This window comes from Fukomys damarensis, unplaced genomic scaffold (assembly GCF_012274545.1).
Source record: "Fukomys damarensis isolate Sample0158 unplaced genomic scaffold, DMR_v1.0_HiC HiC_scaffold_37, whole genome shotgun sequence".
In the NCBI taxonomy this organism is placed as follows: Eukaryota; Metazoa; Chordata; class Mammalia; order Rodentia; family Bathyergidae; genus Fukomys; species Fukomys damarensis.
Genome location: NW_022900949.1, coordinates 54335663 through 54352957, shown reverse-complemented (window position 1 = coordinate 54352957; position 17295 = coordinate 54335663). Strand labels below are relative to the sequence as shown.

Below are 17295 nucleotides of genomic sequence, written 5' to 3'. Positions count from 1 at the left end.
TTTTTTTTTTTTTTTTTGATACCAGTGACCAAGCTCAGGACCTTGAGCTTGTGAGGCAGGCATAGCGCCACTGAGCTAAATCCCTGGCCCTATACATTGTAATTATAGAGCCTCAATGTCTTTTTTTGTATAGCACATCTTGTTAAGACAGTACTGCAATGTTGCTGATTATATTGTACAGTACTGTACTGTGGTTTGTTATACAATATTACATATAAGTTACGCAAATAAAAGCAAAATCATCAAGTTGGAGTTTACTTTGACCATTTATTTAAGAGTTTATCAGTCTTATTTACCTTCTCTAAGAACCAACTCTGCTTCATTGATTCTGTGTGTTATTTTAGTCTGTTTCATTCATTTCAGCTTTGATGTTTATTATTTCTCCTCTTATGTTGGTTTTGTTTTGTTCTTATTTTTCCATGACCTTGAGACGCATCATTAGATTATTTATTTGAGTTCCCTGAATGTAGGCACTCAGAGATGTAAATTCTTAAAAGTTTTTGCTGTATCCCAGAGATTCTGGTATGCTATTTGCTTTTTTATTTGATTCTAGGAAATTTTTTATCTCATTCCTGATTTTTTTCAGTGACTCATTGGCAATTCAAAAGTGAAATGTTCCATCTCTAGGTTTCTTAATTTCTCTTGTTGTTTATTTGTAGTTTAATCCCATTATAATCTGATAAAATACAAGAAATTGTATCAGTCTTCTTGTATTTGTTAAGACTTGTTTTAGGGCCTAAAATATGATCTGTTTTGGAAAACAATGAGCTACTGAAAAGAATGTGTATTATGTAGTGGCTGGATGGGATGTTCAGTAGATATGTGTTAAGCCTGCTTAATCTATAGTGTACTTTAACTCTGATATTTGTTTGATTTTTTAAAATCTAGATGATCTACTGGTGAGAATAAATTATTGAAGCCTCTCACTATTAATGTATTGAAACTTATTGTCCCTTTCTGTCAAGTAGTTTTTTTAAAAATAAGATTTGTCACACCGATATTTAGTACATATATATTTACAATTGTTATTGGTGGATTGTCCCCTTAACCAATGTGTAGAGCCTTCATCTCTTCTAATTTTGTCTTGAAATCTGCTTTGTCAAATACTAGTATACCTACTACTTACTTTTAGATTCCATTTGCACAGAATGTTGGTTTGATCCTTTCAAACTGTTTATGTCTTCATAGTGAGATGTGTTTCTGACAGGCAGCAGAATTAGGTCTTGGATTTTTATCCAGTCTGCCAGTCAGTGTCTTTTGATTGGAAAATTAAGATTATTTACATTCAAAATTATTGTAGAAATATCATTTTGTTGTTTTTCTAATGTTTGATTCTCACATAATTCTCAATAGCTTATCTTGTCTTCCTGTTTTTTTTTGTACCAGGGATCCAACTCAGGACCTTATGCTTGTAAGGCAGGCAGTGGTATCACTGAGCTAAATCGCTGGCCCCTTTCTCTTCTGTTTGTAAGATTCTTTTATTTTCTGCTGTCTGCCTTAGTGGTCATGAGTTTTTAGTTTATGCTTGTCTTAGAAAATTTTTATTTCTTTTTTGATTTTTACAGAATACCTTTGCTTGATAGAGTAATGTAAGTTGGCAGTTACTTTCTTTGAGTGCTTGAAATAAATCATTCCGTGCCCTTCTGTCCTTTGGTTTTTGCAGAGAAGTCTTAAGTCAACCTGATGGATTTCATTCTGTAAGTAACTTGCTGTTTCTCTCCTGATGTTTTCAGTATTCTTTCCTTCCTTGTTCTATACATTTGACATTTTAACTACAAGCTCCTTGTTTAATGACCAAGTTCCATTCCTATGATTAGATCATTAAATGAATTGGACATTCAATGGAGAATTGTATGTATGTACAATACTCAGAACAAATAAATTTTATTGCATAAAATAGAGGACACAGAAACAAAGCCACACAACAACCATTTGACTCTTGACAAAGGAGCCAAAAACATACCCTGGAGAAAAGACAGTCTCTTTAACAAATGGTGCTACAGAGGGGAGACCATGTGGGTTTCTGGATAGCTGGAGTGGCCCTGATGGTAGGAAAGGGGGAAAAGAAACTATAGTAGGAACGGGCGCTCCAAGGTCCTAAGTGCAAGCCCTGATGAGCCCACAGTATTTTTCTTACATGATCAGGCCCCATGATCACATATATGGTCAGGTGGTGCTGCTTGCTAGGAGCCCGAGACGATTATGAAAACATGGCAGGAGAAGTGGGGTCAGAGGATATGGTACAAGGAAATCAGGGGTGAAAGACAAGCAGGTGAGGCCAGGCTTAGGAGGAGATTTAGGGACATTCCTCCTGGTGTAACTATGAGCTCTTGGTCAATGATGTCTTGAGCACTGTGCACTCTGAGTTCTGGGAAGCAGTTGATGGAGTGTGTTCCTAAGAACAGGCTGAGGCTGGGCAAACCAAGCAACCAACAAACCAATCAACCAACCAAAAACCTCAAAACCAAACCAAACCAAATGAGGGAAACTTGATATCCTTACAGAGAAGACTGAACAGAAACCAGATCCCTATCTCTCACCCTGCATAAAAATCAATTCAACATGAATCAAAGACCAAGATATAAGACCTAAAACCTGAAACTTCTACAAGAAAATATAGGGGAAACACTTGAAATCATAGGCACAGGCAAAGACTTCCTGAATAGGACCCCAACAACACAGGAAATAGCAAGAATAAAGAAATAGGACTGCATCAAATTAAAAAGTTTTGGCACGGCAAGGGAAACAATGAACAGAGTGAAGAGACAGCCTATGTGACAAAAACAAGACAAAACAAAAAAACTTTGCCAGGTATTCTTCCAACAAAGGATTTATTTCTAGAATATACAACACCAAAAAATCAAATAGCTCAATCAAATGGACAAAATACTTCTAAAAGAAGTACAAATGACTAATAAGTCATTTGACTAATAAGTTGAACAAATGTTCAACATCTTTAGCCATTAGAGAAATGCAAATCAAAACTATACAGATTTCATCTTAGTTGGACTGGCTATCATCAAGAATACAAAAAGCAACAGATGCTGATGAGAATGTAGGGAAAAAAGAATGCTTCTACACTACTGGGTGGGAATGTAAATGATGAAAATCAGTATGGAGGTTATTAAAAAAATTAAAAATATAACTACCATATGACCCAGCTATAACACTTCTTGCTATATGCCCCAAAGAATTAGCATACTATAATGATATCTACATATCTGTTTATTGCAGCAGGATTCACAATAGCCAAGATGTGGAACCATCTTAGGTGCTCATAAAGAAATGAATAAAGAAAATGTGACATAGTGGAGTATTATCTAGCCAAAATATCTAAGCAAAATAAGCCAGACTCAGAAATACAAGTACTGCATATTTTCCTTAACATTTGGAATCTAAAGAAGAGGATGTTAAAGTAGAAGGGAGATCATTATTGGACAAGAGGAACCCCTTATTCAAGGGGTAGGGGATGCAGTGTAAGGTAATGGTAATATGATTAGATTATAGGAGTGTATGAAAATAGTACATTGAAACCCAGCATTTTATAAAGTTAACAGGCACTAACAAAAATATATATTTTAAAATTGTGGAATGTTTAACAAGCCTCTCTTGGTAATCAAACTCTCTCTCCCCTGAGGAGGGCAGAAGCTGAAATCCCTGCTCATCTTTTTAAAGCTTTCAGTTATTGCTTTTCATTAGCCTCTTTGGAGTTTCCCCTTGGATTTCAAAGGAGTTCATATGCATACCACTGTGAATAAGAGCTATTCCTCTTGTCTTCTCAATTTCCAGCCTTTCTGATAGCTCTGACTTTCATCCTCTGATACCTCAATCCAATAAAACCCCAGATTTCTGCTTGAATTTGGCCATACCACACTGCACAAGCTGTAAGTCCTCTTGGGGACTGGGGGTAAGCCAGGTCAATAGAAATCTTAGCATGATTCTTTTCTTTCAAGAATGGAATTACTCAGCAAGTTGTTTTTATATATTGTGGCTGAAGTTTACAATTATTATCTATGAGACAGTTGGTCTAGTACAAACTCCATCAGAATTCAGGATGTATCTATTTTTAAAATGGGAAATTTATCCTTCCAGTTGCTCATGCCCAATCTTTGATTTTTCTGTCTCACTCTTAGTATCTAATCCTCTGCAAATCCTCTGAGCACTACCTTTAAAATAGATCCAGAATGTGATTTTTACAACTTCCACTGCTACCAACTGGTCCAAATCATTACCTTCACTCCTGTGGATTACTCACCCCACTCTTCTCTCTCCCTTCCTTTAACTTAGTGTCTATCACTACTAAACTATAAGCTCCATTAAGGTATACACTTCGTTCACTACTGTTTTCTCCTGCACCATGAACAGTGTGTGGCACAGGGAAGGTCCTCAACGAAATATACACTGAACTGAAAATATATGATCAAGCCAGGTGTGGTGGCACACACCTGTAATCCCAGCACTCGGGAGGCTCAGGCAGGAGGATCTCTGTCAGTTTGAGACCAGCCTGGGCTACCTAGTGAGTTCCAGGTCAGTCTCAATTACATAAGGAGACCCTGATTCAAAAAAAAAAAGAGAAAAGAAAATGTATGATCAATGATGTACTTTTTCTTCAGGTGTCAGAGAAAAACACCCAGCATAGTCCTATGTCTGAATGCATGGGCAGGTAAAAACCAAGTTGTTATGGCTTATATCTAGATGTCTCCCCAAAACCTCATGCACTCATAGGTGGGGCTTTTGGGAGATGACTGGATCATGCGTGTGATATTGCACTAGTCTATTGATTGGTTTAGCATAGTTCTGGTTGTACACGAGAAACTTAGTGAAGAAAGAAGACCCACAATGCATATGGGTAGAAGCAACCAAAAGGCTTGCAGCTTGGATAAAATAAAAAGGGAAAGGAGGAAGAATCACTGCCTCCTGCTGCCATGCTATGGACTATTCTCCCCTGCCACACTGCTCTGTCAAACCACCGTGGACTGAAACTTCTACAAACTTTGAACTAAAATAAAACTTTTCTCCTTTAACTTGTGGATGGTGGGTATTTTGTCTCAGCAATGAGAAAGTAAGATGGAAGTCAACTTAAACGTACTGAACATTTATGTTTATGGAAATTTATTTATAGTGTCTATAGGCTATATGAGTGAGGACATTTGATATCACATGAAAGTTGTGTGCATATATCTATGTATAACAGGTCTCCTCAAAGCAGATAATAGCTAATCAAATTTTACAGAATATAATTTCAAAGATGAATTTGTTACTACTATGCTTGATGAAAATTTCAGAGACATAGAAAAGTAGTTCTTAAAAGTAATTTGGATGATAGCAGAGCTGGAAGACATGGTGTTCTTTAAAGAATATTTACTAAATACTGTATCTTTATGCCACCAGTAATAATATGGTTCTTATAACTGTGGATCTTTAACACGAGGAAGTAATAGATGAAAGTAATGGCCATACAGTGTGCCAGATGTTACCACTAGGTGGCTTAAAAAACTGAGGTAGCCGGAAGTTTAAAACATCTTCGTTGACACTTATCTAAATCTTGGACATCAGATTACACAAATGAAGAAGGAAAGAGAGGTCTACACAGAACATATGAAGAAGCATGACAGTAAAAAAGCAAGTTAAAGGAACGACAAGAGCTAGTTTGGTGAAGTAACAATGGAGAATGCAAAAGATGAGGTTGGCTGAGACAAAGAGAGGTTGGCACATTAATAAGAACTTTTCCTTGTCGAAGATGATGATACTACAGAAAATATAAAATTATAATCATCACAGAGATCTATAAAAAGGTATTAAGGTAATCATGTCTGATAGTTGACTGAGTGACACTCATTTGCCACACACCAATTTAACTGTTTTGAAGATTAATTGCTTAACACTGCTTGACAACAATTACCTAAGTGGATATTAAAAATTTTAACAATCTGGGGAAAAATTCCTAAAATTGAAAAAATTCTATTAATTCCTTTGCCAGTAAATTGGGAAGAGACCACGTTATTTGATCTGAAGAGGCAGAAACACTTGATTTATAATACTACTGAGTAGCAAGAGGAGTGAATGAAAGACTAAATGTTTTAGAGTTCTGTTACAGAAAATTTGGGAAGCATTCTTTTTTTTAAACCAGGGATGTAACTTTGGTCCTTGCATTGGGGCCAAACCACTGAGCTAAATCCCCAGCCCTGGGAGGCATTCTTTTAGACACCACCAAGATCATTTAGCAAATGTAGCAAAAAATTACTCAAGAGACAATGTTGGCTATATAGAAAACAGCAAGAAAAGGGGAAATAAAACATCTGCTGAACAACCAGGAAGACAAAGCTTACACACTTTATTCATAGGGTGAAGTCCTGATAGCTTCACTCTTTTAACAGTATGCAAAATGTTAACAACCAGTATCTGCACCCTCATTTACTGCACATTAGCAGTAAAAAAAAAAGGTTGATAATTGAGACAGGAGTAAGATGCTACATAATGGTTTGTTGACAGCACAAGAAATTTAAGGTCATAGCCTCACCATAAAGGATACAGAAAAACAACATAAAGCAGGAACACAAAACACACAGCAGTCCAAGGCATTTAGCTGGGGAGTAAAGCATTTAGCTGGAATAAGCAGTTGCATACACCCTTAAGCAATCCTGAAAACATCACTAAATCACAGTATTATATAATGATACTATCAATGACAGCTCCAAATCAACTAGAAAAATGTTATGTTACATTCAAAGAATTCTTTTTCAGAAGACAGGAAAGCATGTAATATATTTTGGAAAAATCCATCAAAATAGTTAAAACGAAAGACATAAACTACAGGCTTTGGTTAAATAACCTCAAAATCTCATAGGTTCAATTCCTTCAACATGAAAACAATGCAGCTTCCATGTGTTTTATACTTATGTAGCCTAATTCTATAGAATTTTATCCTCTTTAAATCACTACATAGAGGTTTAAACTTGAGAAGTGGATGGATTTAGGGACTATGGACTCCTTGAAATTACACAGAAAATTTTTTGTATATGTAGTTTTCTAGGAAAGAGGGCCTATAGATATCATCTAATTCTTAATAGAGATTATAACCCCCCAAAAAAACTTTAGAATACCATTTTAGATTTAAAAATTTTTCAATTTGAAAAAAAAAATATTCATACAGAATGACTTTTTATCTAAAATTTTATTTATATGTACACATAATTATATGTACATAATAAGCACCTATGGCTATCCATAGGTAAGAACATTTGTGTAGAATTCAATATAAACTATAGTTTCTAATACATTCAAATACACTGCTTTAAAATGTCTGAAAGGGAAAACACAGCCTGCTGATCTTTAGTTATCTAATGTTGATATACTATAACAAATCATTTGGATACTTAGAAATACACTGTGTTTTGTTTCTTATTGGACATATGCTGGCTAAGCTGTTTCTAAAGAAGTATGAAATCAATCATCTTTCTTAGTCAATGCAGTAGTGCAACACCTGTAGACACTGCTACCTGGGAAGTTGGGACAGGAGGATCCCTGGAGCTTATGTGCTGGGGCAACACAGTGAGAACCTCATCTCTTAAAAAAAAAAAAAAAAGGAATTATTTCTTTCTTACCATTCTACAATTTGAGAATAGCACTCTACTTTAAACTATTGTCCTGAAAGGACCTTATATCTGATGTTTACTTTATTATGGGAGAGGAGAGAAAGAGAGCAAGCACAAAACAGAAGAGATAAGTAGGAAGTAAGAGGGCTGGGGATTTAACTCAGTGGTGTTGCTGTCTGCCTCATAAGCTTAAGGTCCCAAGTTCGATCCCTGGTATCAAAAAAAATAAATAAAATAAAATAAAAGGAAGTAGGGAGAAGTTAAAATACTTCCCCAAATTATAAATTCCATTGTTTAAAAATATTTCAATATATATGCTAATTGGTTCATTTATATTGCTAGTTTATCTTAGGTCACTGAAAATAAAGATTTGTGTTACTGTCACTCTCTTTTTCAAATTTGTACCAGGGACTGAACTCAGGACCCTGTGCTTCCGAGGCATGCATGGTGCCACTGAACTAAATCCCCAGTCCCTGCCTCTTTTTTTTTTAAAGAATCTTTCTAGTTTATGTCCTGTACTCTAAGTAACTATTTTGAAGATAATAATACACAGTGTATTAACTATTGTTATTTTATTATTTGATTATGAAATTTTATTTTTTTCATAAAATAAAAAAGGAAGATCCATATCCATATGAAGTAGATTCATGTAGGGACAAGACAACTATAAAAGATCAGAGTGGCCATTCTAAAGATCTAAAGGGATGCTGTACTTGGATTACTCTTCAAGTATCTAAATTCTAGATTCACTTTGGAGAAATTACCCTGAAAACTGATGTACAAGTATTTAGGGTTTATATGCATCTTTTGTTTACATTTTCATTCTTGTTTTAACTAATTTTTTGGTTAAATGAACATCTCTGGATCCTGATCACGTGGATAAATGGGATTCTATTATCTGTGATACTAAATTCTTCCTGCTAAAATATAAGAAGCTAAGGGCCTTCTGTAGATAATGCTTTATCCCAAAGGAACAAACTTTCAACAAGATTTTATGCACTATTTTAGTCAACTGAAAGACAAACTTTGCCTTTCTTCACCTCTCAAATCAGATACCTGGCTATCTTACTCAGGCAGCCCATTTATGACATGAGAGTCATTTCCAAAAACAAACTATCAAATCTTCCATTTTGGGGTTAGCTTAAGACAATAGCCTAAAATGAATCTGACAATTATATAGTGATCATAATCTATGCTATGACTGTGGTAAATTTTAGCTGGAACTGTCTAATAAAGCACACAAATGTTTTCACTTATTTATAATGAATCTTAAATTGGCTCTGAGAATTAAAGAATTTCCAACTCTGACGGGGCTTGGAAACTGCTCATTATACTAACTACAGTGGGGGATTTACCAGAGATTCTGAGGAAGCAAAATTAATGTCATTTTTGAAATAAAAGAAATTCAATGTGTGAGGAAAAGATAATTTACACGGTGTCACCTGTTAAGTACCTATTTCATTCTAAATATGTGTGTATCACTGTGAAACTATAAACTATTAATACTGTGAAATAATTCAGTAGAGTCACATTAAGAAGCAAAACAGAAATCTTCACTGAGAACCCAGGAAAAAAAACCCTCAGTAAAGCATAAGCACAACTACCTGGCTGTTTGTGGTAAGTAAGCTCTCTGCTTGTTAAGCAGAACCACCGTTTCTTGAAATTCTTTTTTCCAATTCGAGTTCTTCCCTGAGCTCTTTTAAACATCTCACTGCCAAAACAATGAAGGTAAACATTTAGCCACAAAGATTAATAACAGTTCATTCAAAACAAAGAATTGTCTTTTAATTTTAAATGACATACAAAATTATATAAGACTATATTGAATTTATGAAAATGTTTGTGCTATCTGTGACTCTTGTATTTATTTTGGCTATCCCAAGGCAATAAAGTTTTCAATTCATAAACTGTTACATAGGATAAAAAAGAGCCATATAAGTGATTTCCCCCTTTATTTTTCAATAATAAGCCCTCTAAAACTGAATAGCGTGGTTAACTTTTAGAAAGTATCCTTATACTTACTTCATCACAACTGTAAAACTCTGAGATTGCATGGACAAGGATTATGCCCATCTGACAGTTTATAAGGTAGTGAGATGACTTACTTGACTGATGTGATTTAGGCAGTTTTAGTTTTAGCACAGAACAAAAACTCAGATTTCCTTACTCTCAGATCTATGCTCTCTATACTGAACTAATGCCTACACTAAAATACCATTTTCATGTCTAATTTCATTAAATTACCCTTCTTTCAGGTGCACAGGTTCACTTGTTCCACTGGATACTTTAGTTTCAGTAGATGAAATCTCATCCAAGAACTAAATAGGAAAATGGGCAAATATTAAACTGTGCAATGAGGAACATCATAAAAAACTCAATTTAACTTACATATCACTGACTATATTGGAATTTCTTACTTATTAAAGAGCATGCGTATCACAGGTTGAGTATCTTTTATCCAAAATGCGTGTATTTTTTATTTCAAATTCTTTTGGGGGATACTGGAATATTTGCTTATATATAGTAAGATTATCTTGGGAATGGGACCATGTCGAAACATGAAATTTGTTTAGGTTTCATATAAGGATGCACTATGCTATACCCTGAAGGTAATCTTATACAGTACTTTCAGTGCACCTGCACTTTTGACTGTGACCTACTATATCAGGTCATCTGTGGAATTTTCTAGAGGCATCATGTCAACATTAAAAAAATTTCAGATTCTGGAGCATTTCATATTTTTGAGCATTTTGGATTAGAAATGTTCATCCTGTAGTAATTCAGAAAACAAAACACAGCTATATAGGCAGTTTCTAATTTACAAATGCCAAGTACTCTGAGAAATTCTTAAATTCTGTACTTAAAATCCTGAATAAATTTCCTATAGAAATAATTCAACCTATGATCCTTAACTTCAATCCTGATATCTACAGCGTTCTGAACACAGATTTTTTTTGGTCTTTGATCTACAGTAACTTCATTTGAAGGTGTCAATTAAATTAAATTGGCATTAAGCTATTTATGGTCTATATTTATTCCACTTAGTGTGAGTATTCGCACATTGTGTTTACATACACTAACATGAATGATTTGTGGGAAGCTTGGTAAATGAAAAAAGCAAAAACAGAGTTCTTTTTGTATTGTATGTGATGATGCAGGTGCCAAGAATCCAAGGGAACTAAAGAAATGCCCTGTCACATTTTCCAGTTCTCACAAATGAGCTGTTAAATAATGGAGTATAATAGCTATTTACATATTTCATTTCTTAGTGTTTACTTGAAATCATTGATTTATTTAACAATAAGTTAGGAAAGTGACTATAGGTAACCAGTTTGTTCAGGCCAATACTTATTTTCCCAGAATAATCATTAACAATACTTTCCATTCTTAAAAGTATCCTGATATTGACACCAAATTATACAGTCAACCTATATAAAGAATTCTCCAGATTACCTTCCTAAACTCTATGTAGAATAATACAATAAAACATTGAATTATAAGTAATCTGTTCTTTAAGAGTGTTCTGCAAGATGAGCAAATATTTCTAATAAATTTTAACTTGATAAATGAATGATGTCTTGCAATGTAAGTAGTACATGATGCCAAACATCACATGATTACACCTAAGCCAATGGTCACCCCATCCCCTCACTGCAGGATTGTGGGTGGTTGTATCCCAATGGCAAGAGGTTATGAAGAGACGTATAGAGGAGGATGGGAAAAAGGAAGAGGAATCCCACAATTCAAATGAGATTAGGGAGATGTGTAAAATACGGGAAACAGTACAAAATTTTATAAACATTAAAAGTGTATTTTTTAAAAGTCCAAATGAATAGTTAAAATATATTTTTGGCCATTAACTAATCATGCTACAGAAACTGAATGCTGTCTTTAAAATCTGGCTTTGCTACTTTGGATTTACTACTTGTGGCGGTAGCAGTGAGAGCGATGATTCTGTTAAATGACAATAAAATATTGGTCAAGTTTCCACAAAACCCTCAAAAGGGAGGCAAAAGCAACTGTCATTGGATAGATTCCTTATTAAAGTTGTATGAAAAGGAAAAGATTTCACTGAGCAAATAGATACTACTGATCTCATTGTGAAAGTCATCCTACACAATAGCTCTCCTTTCTCCTCTCTCACACCAGTCACAAGTTTTCAAAAGTGCAATTTAATTTGTCTTTACATTTTGTATTTTCTTTATTATTTTGTACTATATTACAGTATTATAATCACTTTTATATGAATATTTTTGTGTTGTAGAACAAATCATCTGAATTTCTATTATTTCTTATGGGGAAATTTGCTTTGATATACAAATGCTTTGGATTATAAGCATGTTTCCAGAACAAATTATGCTTACAAACTAAGGTTTTACTGTGATTCAGAGTTAAAATCTATTTTATTTCTGACAATAGTCAATGTCAACAGTGAGAGTGCCAATATGAAATGAGAACCTGGGTTTCACATTGGTGTTTGCAATTTCTAGCAATGCACATATCCAGACCATGAATAAACAATCAAGAAAATTGGGATATTAGGGTGAAATACCCTATGTCAGACTAGGAGTCTAGAACCAAATCTAAGACAGAAAGACATACTATGGGTGAGAATACATTAGAAGATTAATTGATGGGCTGGGGATTTAGCTCAGTGGTGCTGCTACCTGCCTCAAAAGCACAAGGACCAGAGTTCGATCCCTGGTACCAAAAAAAAAAGAATTTTAGTGGATGACTTAGGGCAGATCAGTAAGACTGAACTCCTGGCACCCTGAAATCTTTTCTCTACTCATATTATTAACTCCACATTCGGGGGGGGATCAGATGCTATCATAGCCTGGGTCATAAAACAGAAAAATATACCCAAAAGACAGCACATCATAATCGTGCCAACAAAAGTCTGCCTATACTATCCCATAAATGTTTCAATAATGTCCTAAAAACAAAGGGCAGATATTTTTCTTTGCCTATTCTCTTGAACAACTTTTTCCACAAGATTTCAATGATTGTTTTTAAAAATTTTTTTGGTTGAACTTACACTATTCTACATGAGAAATGAAATCCAGAAGATTTTACTCTTTCAGTAATTTTCATTTATGAAATCCCTTTGTAAATATTAAAAGTATATATTTTAAAAGTTCAAATGAGCGCCGGGGATTTAGCTCAGTGGTTCTGCTGCCTGCCTCGCAAGCACAAGGACCCGAGTTCGATCCTTGGTACCAAGAAAAAAAAAAAAGTCCAAATGAATACTTTAAATATATTTTTGGCCATCAACTGCTAATCATGCTACAGGAACTGAATATAGTCTTTCAAATTTGGCTTTGCTACTTTGGATTTATAGAATTAGGATTGTGATACAAGATATATTACTTTCTTCAAGCCTAGTTTAGATGTACTTCAAAAGAACTTTATTTCACAAGCTTTCCAGATTTACAATACTAAATTTTATATGGATGATTTAATGTACAATAATTTTTGTATGTTATAGGTCTCATGTTAAGATATTATATACTGTAGGCTTTTAGATTTTTTTTTTGGCGGGGGGGGGAGACACGGTCTCAGTATGTAGCTCGGGCTGACCCTGAACTCACTACACAGCCCAGGCTGGCCTTAAACTTGCAGCAATCCTCCTGCCTCAGCCTCCTGAGTGCTGGGATTACAGGCAAGTACCATCCCACCCAGCTCAATACTGTGGCTTTCTGTACATTTTATTTTTATTAACTTTTCTGATTATTACCATAAATATTATTATTCATTGACATTCAATATTTACTTTGGCTATTATATACTATATAACAGGTACCATTATAAGCCCCTTACCCCAGGCCAAGAATTCTCAACCAAAGGCAATTTTGTTCCCAGGAGACAATGACTGGAGGCATTTCTGGTTGTCAAAACTGATGACATACTACTCACATCTGACTTAGGGAAGTTGCTAAACGTACTACAAGATAACGGCCAGCCCCTCACAATCAAGAATTATCTGGCCTTGGAAGTTGATTCTGTTGCTGTTGAGAAACCTCAACTCCAGAAATTTATAATTTGTTACTAAGGCATTGGCAAAAGTAGCTATTGCTAAGACTTGCTTATAGATATTTTTATAGCTGAAAAATTGAGCTTTGTATGAGAAGAGAAAGGAAGAAAAAGAGCCCTTTTGATGGACAGTTGAGCCATTTTTTTAAAAAAAACTGGAAACTAAGTTCTATAATATGAAATGTTATATTGCCCATGCAGTACAACAAAAATGGTAACACTTTCAGAGGAAAATAAAACATACCTTTTTAACTGCTGTAATATATCCTTCTTCTTGAAACATTTTAAAAAATTCATACATGAATGTCTCTTTGAAACTTGACTAAGACAAAAAAAACCAGAGATTTTACATGTTATGTAGAGTACTGAGAAATTATTTTTAAACAGCATTAAGGGCTAAAAGGATTTAATTATATATTTTTAGAGAGTTACAGGGTAAGAACTGAAGATTTCTTTCAAAGCTGTTAGGTGATTATGGCATAGACAACTAGATTGCTCCTATATCTTCTTACTAGATTCCCTTTCACTCTCAGGTTTATTAAGATAAGTAAAACTAGACAGAGAGACAGACAGACAGATGGGAGGGCAGTAGGGATCAAACCCAGCAGCTTTAATTAACACCTTGCATCACTTTAATCTGTATTATTAGGTTATCATAATTTTGTTTTTGCTTTGTTTTCTGAGGCAGTCTCATTATGCCTCACAGTATCAGGTGTTACAGTATCACAGGCTTGTACCACTGCACCTAGTGATAATATTCTTTATTATATGTATCAAAACTCACACTGAACAATAAGTTCTGGATTGTAAAAGAGACTTTACTTTATGCATCTGAAAGCAAGTCTAGCCCACAAGTGCTATTGTTTGTTTTGAATAAGGAAGGACATAAGTAAAGAAGTAATCATAGGATATATAACAATATTTAGAAATGTGAAAAGTACATGTATCAGCTTCCCATGATGAATGTAATCATTACGTACTGCAAAAATAAAATGAAGATTAAAAAGAAAGCGAGGAAAAAAAAAAGATGCAAAGACTTACCTTGCTTTTGGACAGGCTGCCCCAGCTTCCCAAAGTTTGAATGGTTTTTGAGATGAGAGTTAATGTCCTAATTGTCTGTGCATCCTAAAAAAGTGTAAAAAAGGCCAATATTCTTAAGTTTTCAAGATACAGAAGTTTATAAAAAGTAGAATAGAGATGGCTCTACAATAGTAACTAAAAATGTTCATTCAGACCACCAATGTAGTGGCCAGGGATGTAGCTCAGTGGAACCAAGCCTGCCTGACAAGTGCAAGGTCCTGAGTTTGATTCCCAGTACCCCTCCACACAAAGAAATAGTAGGCAAAATCTAGCTATGGCTGGGCACAACTCCTCTGATTAAGGAGTTAAGAGATTAAAGAAGTTATGTATAACTGAAAATTCCATATGAGATACAGAGACAGAGACATACACAAAGGATGCTATAGGAACAAATAAGAGGCTGAAGGGAAAAATGAAGCCGAAGATGGCTACACTATGGTTCAAACTGGCGAGACGAGGGGGGACACGGTTCTGGCAGACATTAAGTCCAAGTCAGCAGAATTCCAGCATAGGTGTATCGTGCAGTCTCCGTGTAAGTAACTTATAGGTCAATACTGACACACAGCCACTACTGTGCATTTTGCTATAAATATGGACTGCCACAAGGGCTGGATGGCTGGCTGGCTAGGGGGCTAAGGACTGCTGCAAAAGTGAGTAGCAGTTGGGGGACTAAGACTACCCATATCTCAAGTGAACCTCACCAAACTGGTGACAAAACAGAGGCATATAACCAAAATAAGATATTGAAGAAGTCAGCCCTGGCTGGGTCTTAAAAGCAGGTATCAAGAAGACCATGAGGGAATATAATGAAAAAAGATGGTACAATCTTTTTTTTTTTTCCTTTCTTGTTAACATGAAATGTCTCAAGAGTGCTCTACCATGTCAATTTTTTTGTTTGTTTGTTTTTTGAGACAGGGTCTCACTATGTAGTTGAAACTGACCCAGAACTCAGTACGTAGCCCAGGCTGGTCTCAAACTCACAGCGATCCTCAGCCTCCCAAGTGCTGGGATTACCGGCGTGTGCCACCATACCCAGCTTACCATGTGAATGTTAATAAAAAAACCATGAATGTTTTTTTTTGGTACCGGGGATCAAACTTGGTACCTTGCTCTTGCGAGGCAGGCAGTGGAACCTTTGAGCTAAATTCCTGGCCCATGAATATCTTTTTAAAACAAAAATTATCCACTCATTCATGTATGTATATGCATGCACATGTATGTGCTCGAATTTATAAGTTTTTAGCAGCAGGAAAAGCTCTGATATATTTCCTAGGATAAACTGTATTTACCTACTTTTTCTTTAGTATTCTGCAAATTGATTTTCTTCTCTTTTGCTCTATTTAAATTAGTTTCTCAAAACTTAAAGAACTTCTAAGTGTAAAATATAAAAACTTTTTAGGGTTACTACGAGGATAAAGTGCTTAAAGAAAGCCTAGCACAAAGTGAGCACTAAATAAATGTTGCTTGTTATTATTTGTTATACAAGTCAGTACTAAAAGTAGTTAAGGTTATAAAATACTTGGAACATACAAGGTTAAAGAATGAGTAAAAATACACAGTATAAGGAAACATAGCAAAAATAACAAAGAATTTTAAAATATTAAGAAATAAACATGTAAATCTGTGGAGATTTAGATAAATGAATACCACTTCAGAACAAAAAGATTACATGATTTTAAAATTTAAAAAATATCACCTTAGGTGAATGAAAAAGTAAAAAAATATAGAAATATGAAGCAAATTATATTTAATACATGTTCCTATAATTTTCAGAAATGAGCTTCTTCAAATTTCTGTGACACTGCAGAGTATCTGCAAGGTTAAACTATTTCAATAAATCAGGAAAGCCAATCTGGTAATAACCACCCCAACCATCACCACCATAACCAAAACTAAACCTAATGGTGAGTGTGTGTGTGGGGGGGTGTGGGTGTGTGTGTGTAGCATACAAGTTTTATTAGGGAAATTTACAAACCTATACAACAGCAGAGGGAAGAATATAATGAATCCCATTTGTGGTCATCACCAAACTTCAACAATTATCAACATTTTATCACTCTTGTGAAATACCTCAACAATAGAATTTTCAGTCTTATCTAAAGAACTAAAATGGCCAAGAAAAATGCTAAGTAAATTTATATATCAGTTATCAGAAAATAGCCAAGTGAAATTGGTTTATCTTTTCTTCATTTTACTAAAAATAAATAAAATGGAATAAAGCTTTGAGAAGAACAAACACTTACTGGGTGATGAGGTCGCAAATGAAAAGTATGAGGTGATACTACGGCTACAGCAAAGAAACGAAGGAATACAAAGCTGCTCACTGCAGAATACTGAACATGAGGGTCATCTGCAGGAAAAAAAATGGTGAAATGTCATGCACAAAAACACTGAATTGGAAAACAAAGATGATAAAGTAAAAAATACCAAAAGAAATGTGAACTAAGCAAGAGAGCAATATTATTTGTCTTGTAAGTATTGAGTTGATGAAATGATAATGGTTATGACTAAATTAAATGAAAATACTATGATGAAAAAAATCTGAAAGGAATAAAGAAAATGAAAGGCAAAGTTGTTAGGTTTTTAG

General features: G+C 34.7%; 1 protein-coding gene, 2 non-coding genes and 1 pseudogene across 3 annotated transcripts in view; 2 read left to right on the top strand and 2 right to left on the bottom strand.

Annotated features, from left to right (window-relative positions):
• The window catches only part of Rasa2 (RAS p21 protein activator 2), a 203036-nt gene that overhangs the window by 12630 nt on the left and 173111 nt on the right, over positions 1–17295 (bottom strand). Inside the window, exons 15-19 of the mRNA XM_019205121.2 lie at positions 16952–17058; positions 14670–14753; positions 13873–13950; positions 9840–9913; positions 9200–9306 (exon numbers count right to left, since the gene is read on the bottom strand). Coding sequence (XP_019060666.1) covers positions 9200–9306; positions 9840–9913; positions 13873–13950; positions 14670–14753; positions 16952–17058 — 450 coding nt within the window. The remainder of the gene's footprint in view (positions 1–9199; positions 9307–9839; positions 9914–13872; positions 13951–14669; positions 14754–16951; positions 17059–17295) is intronic.
• Positions 2088–2243, top strand: LOC117284535. Its single transcript, XR_004515647.1, has one exon.
• Positions 2332–2415, top strand: LOC117284531. Its single transcript, XR_004515643.1, has one exon.
• LOC117284536 lies at positions 14382–14487 on the bottom strand (annotated as a pseudogene).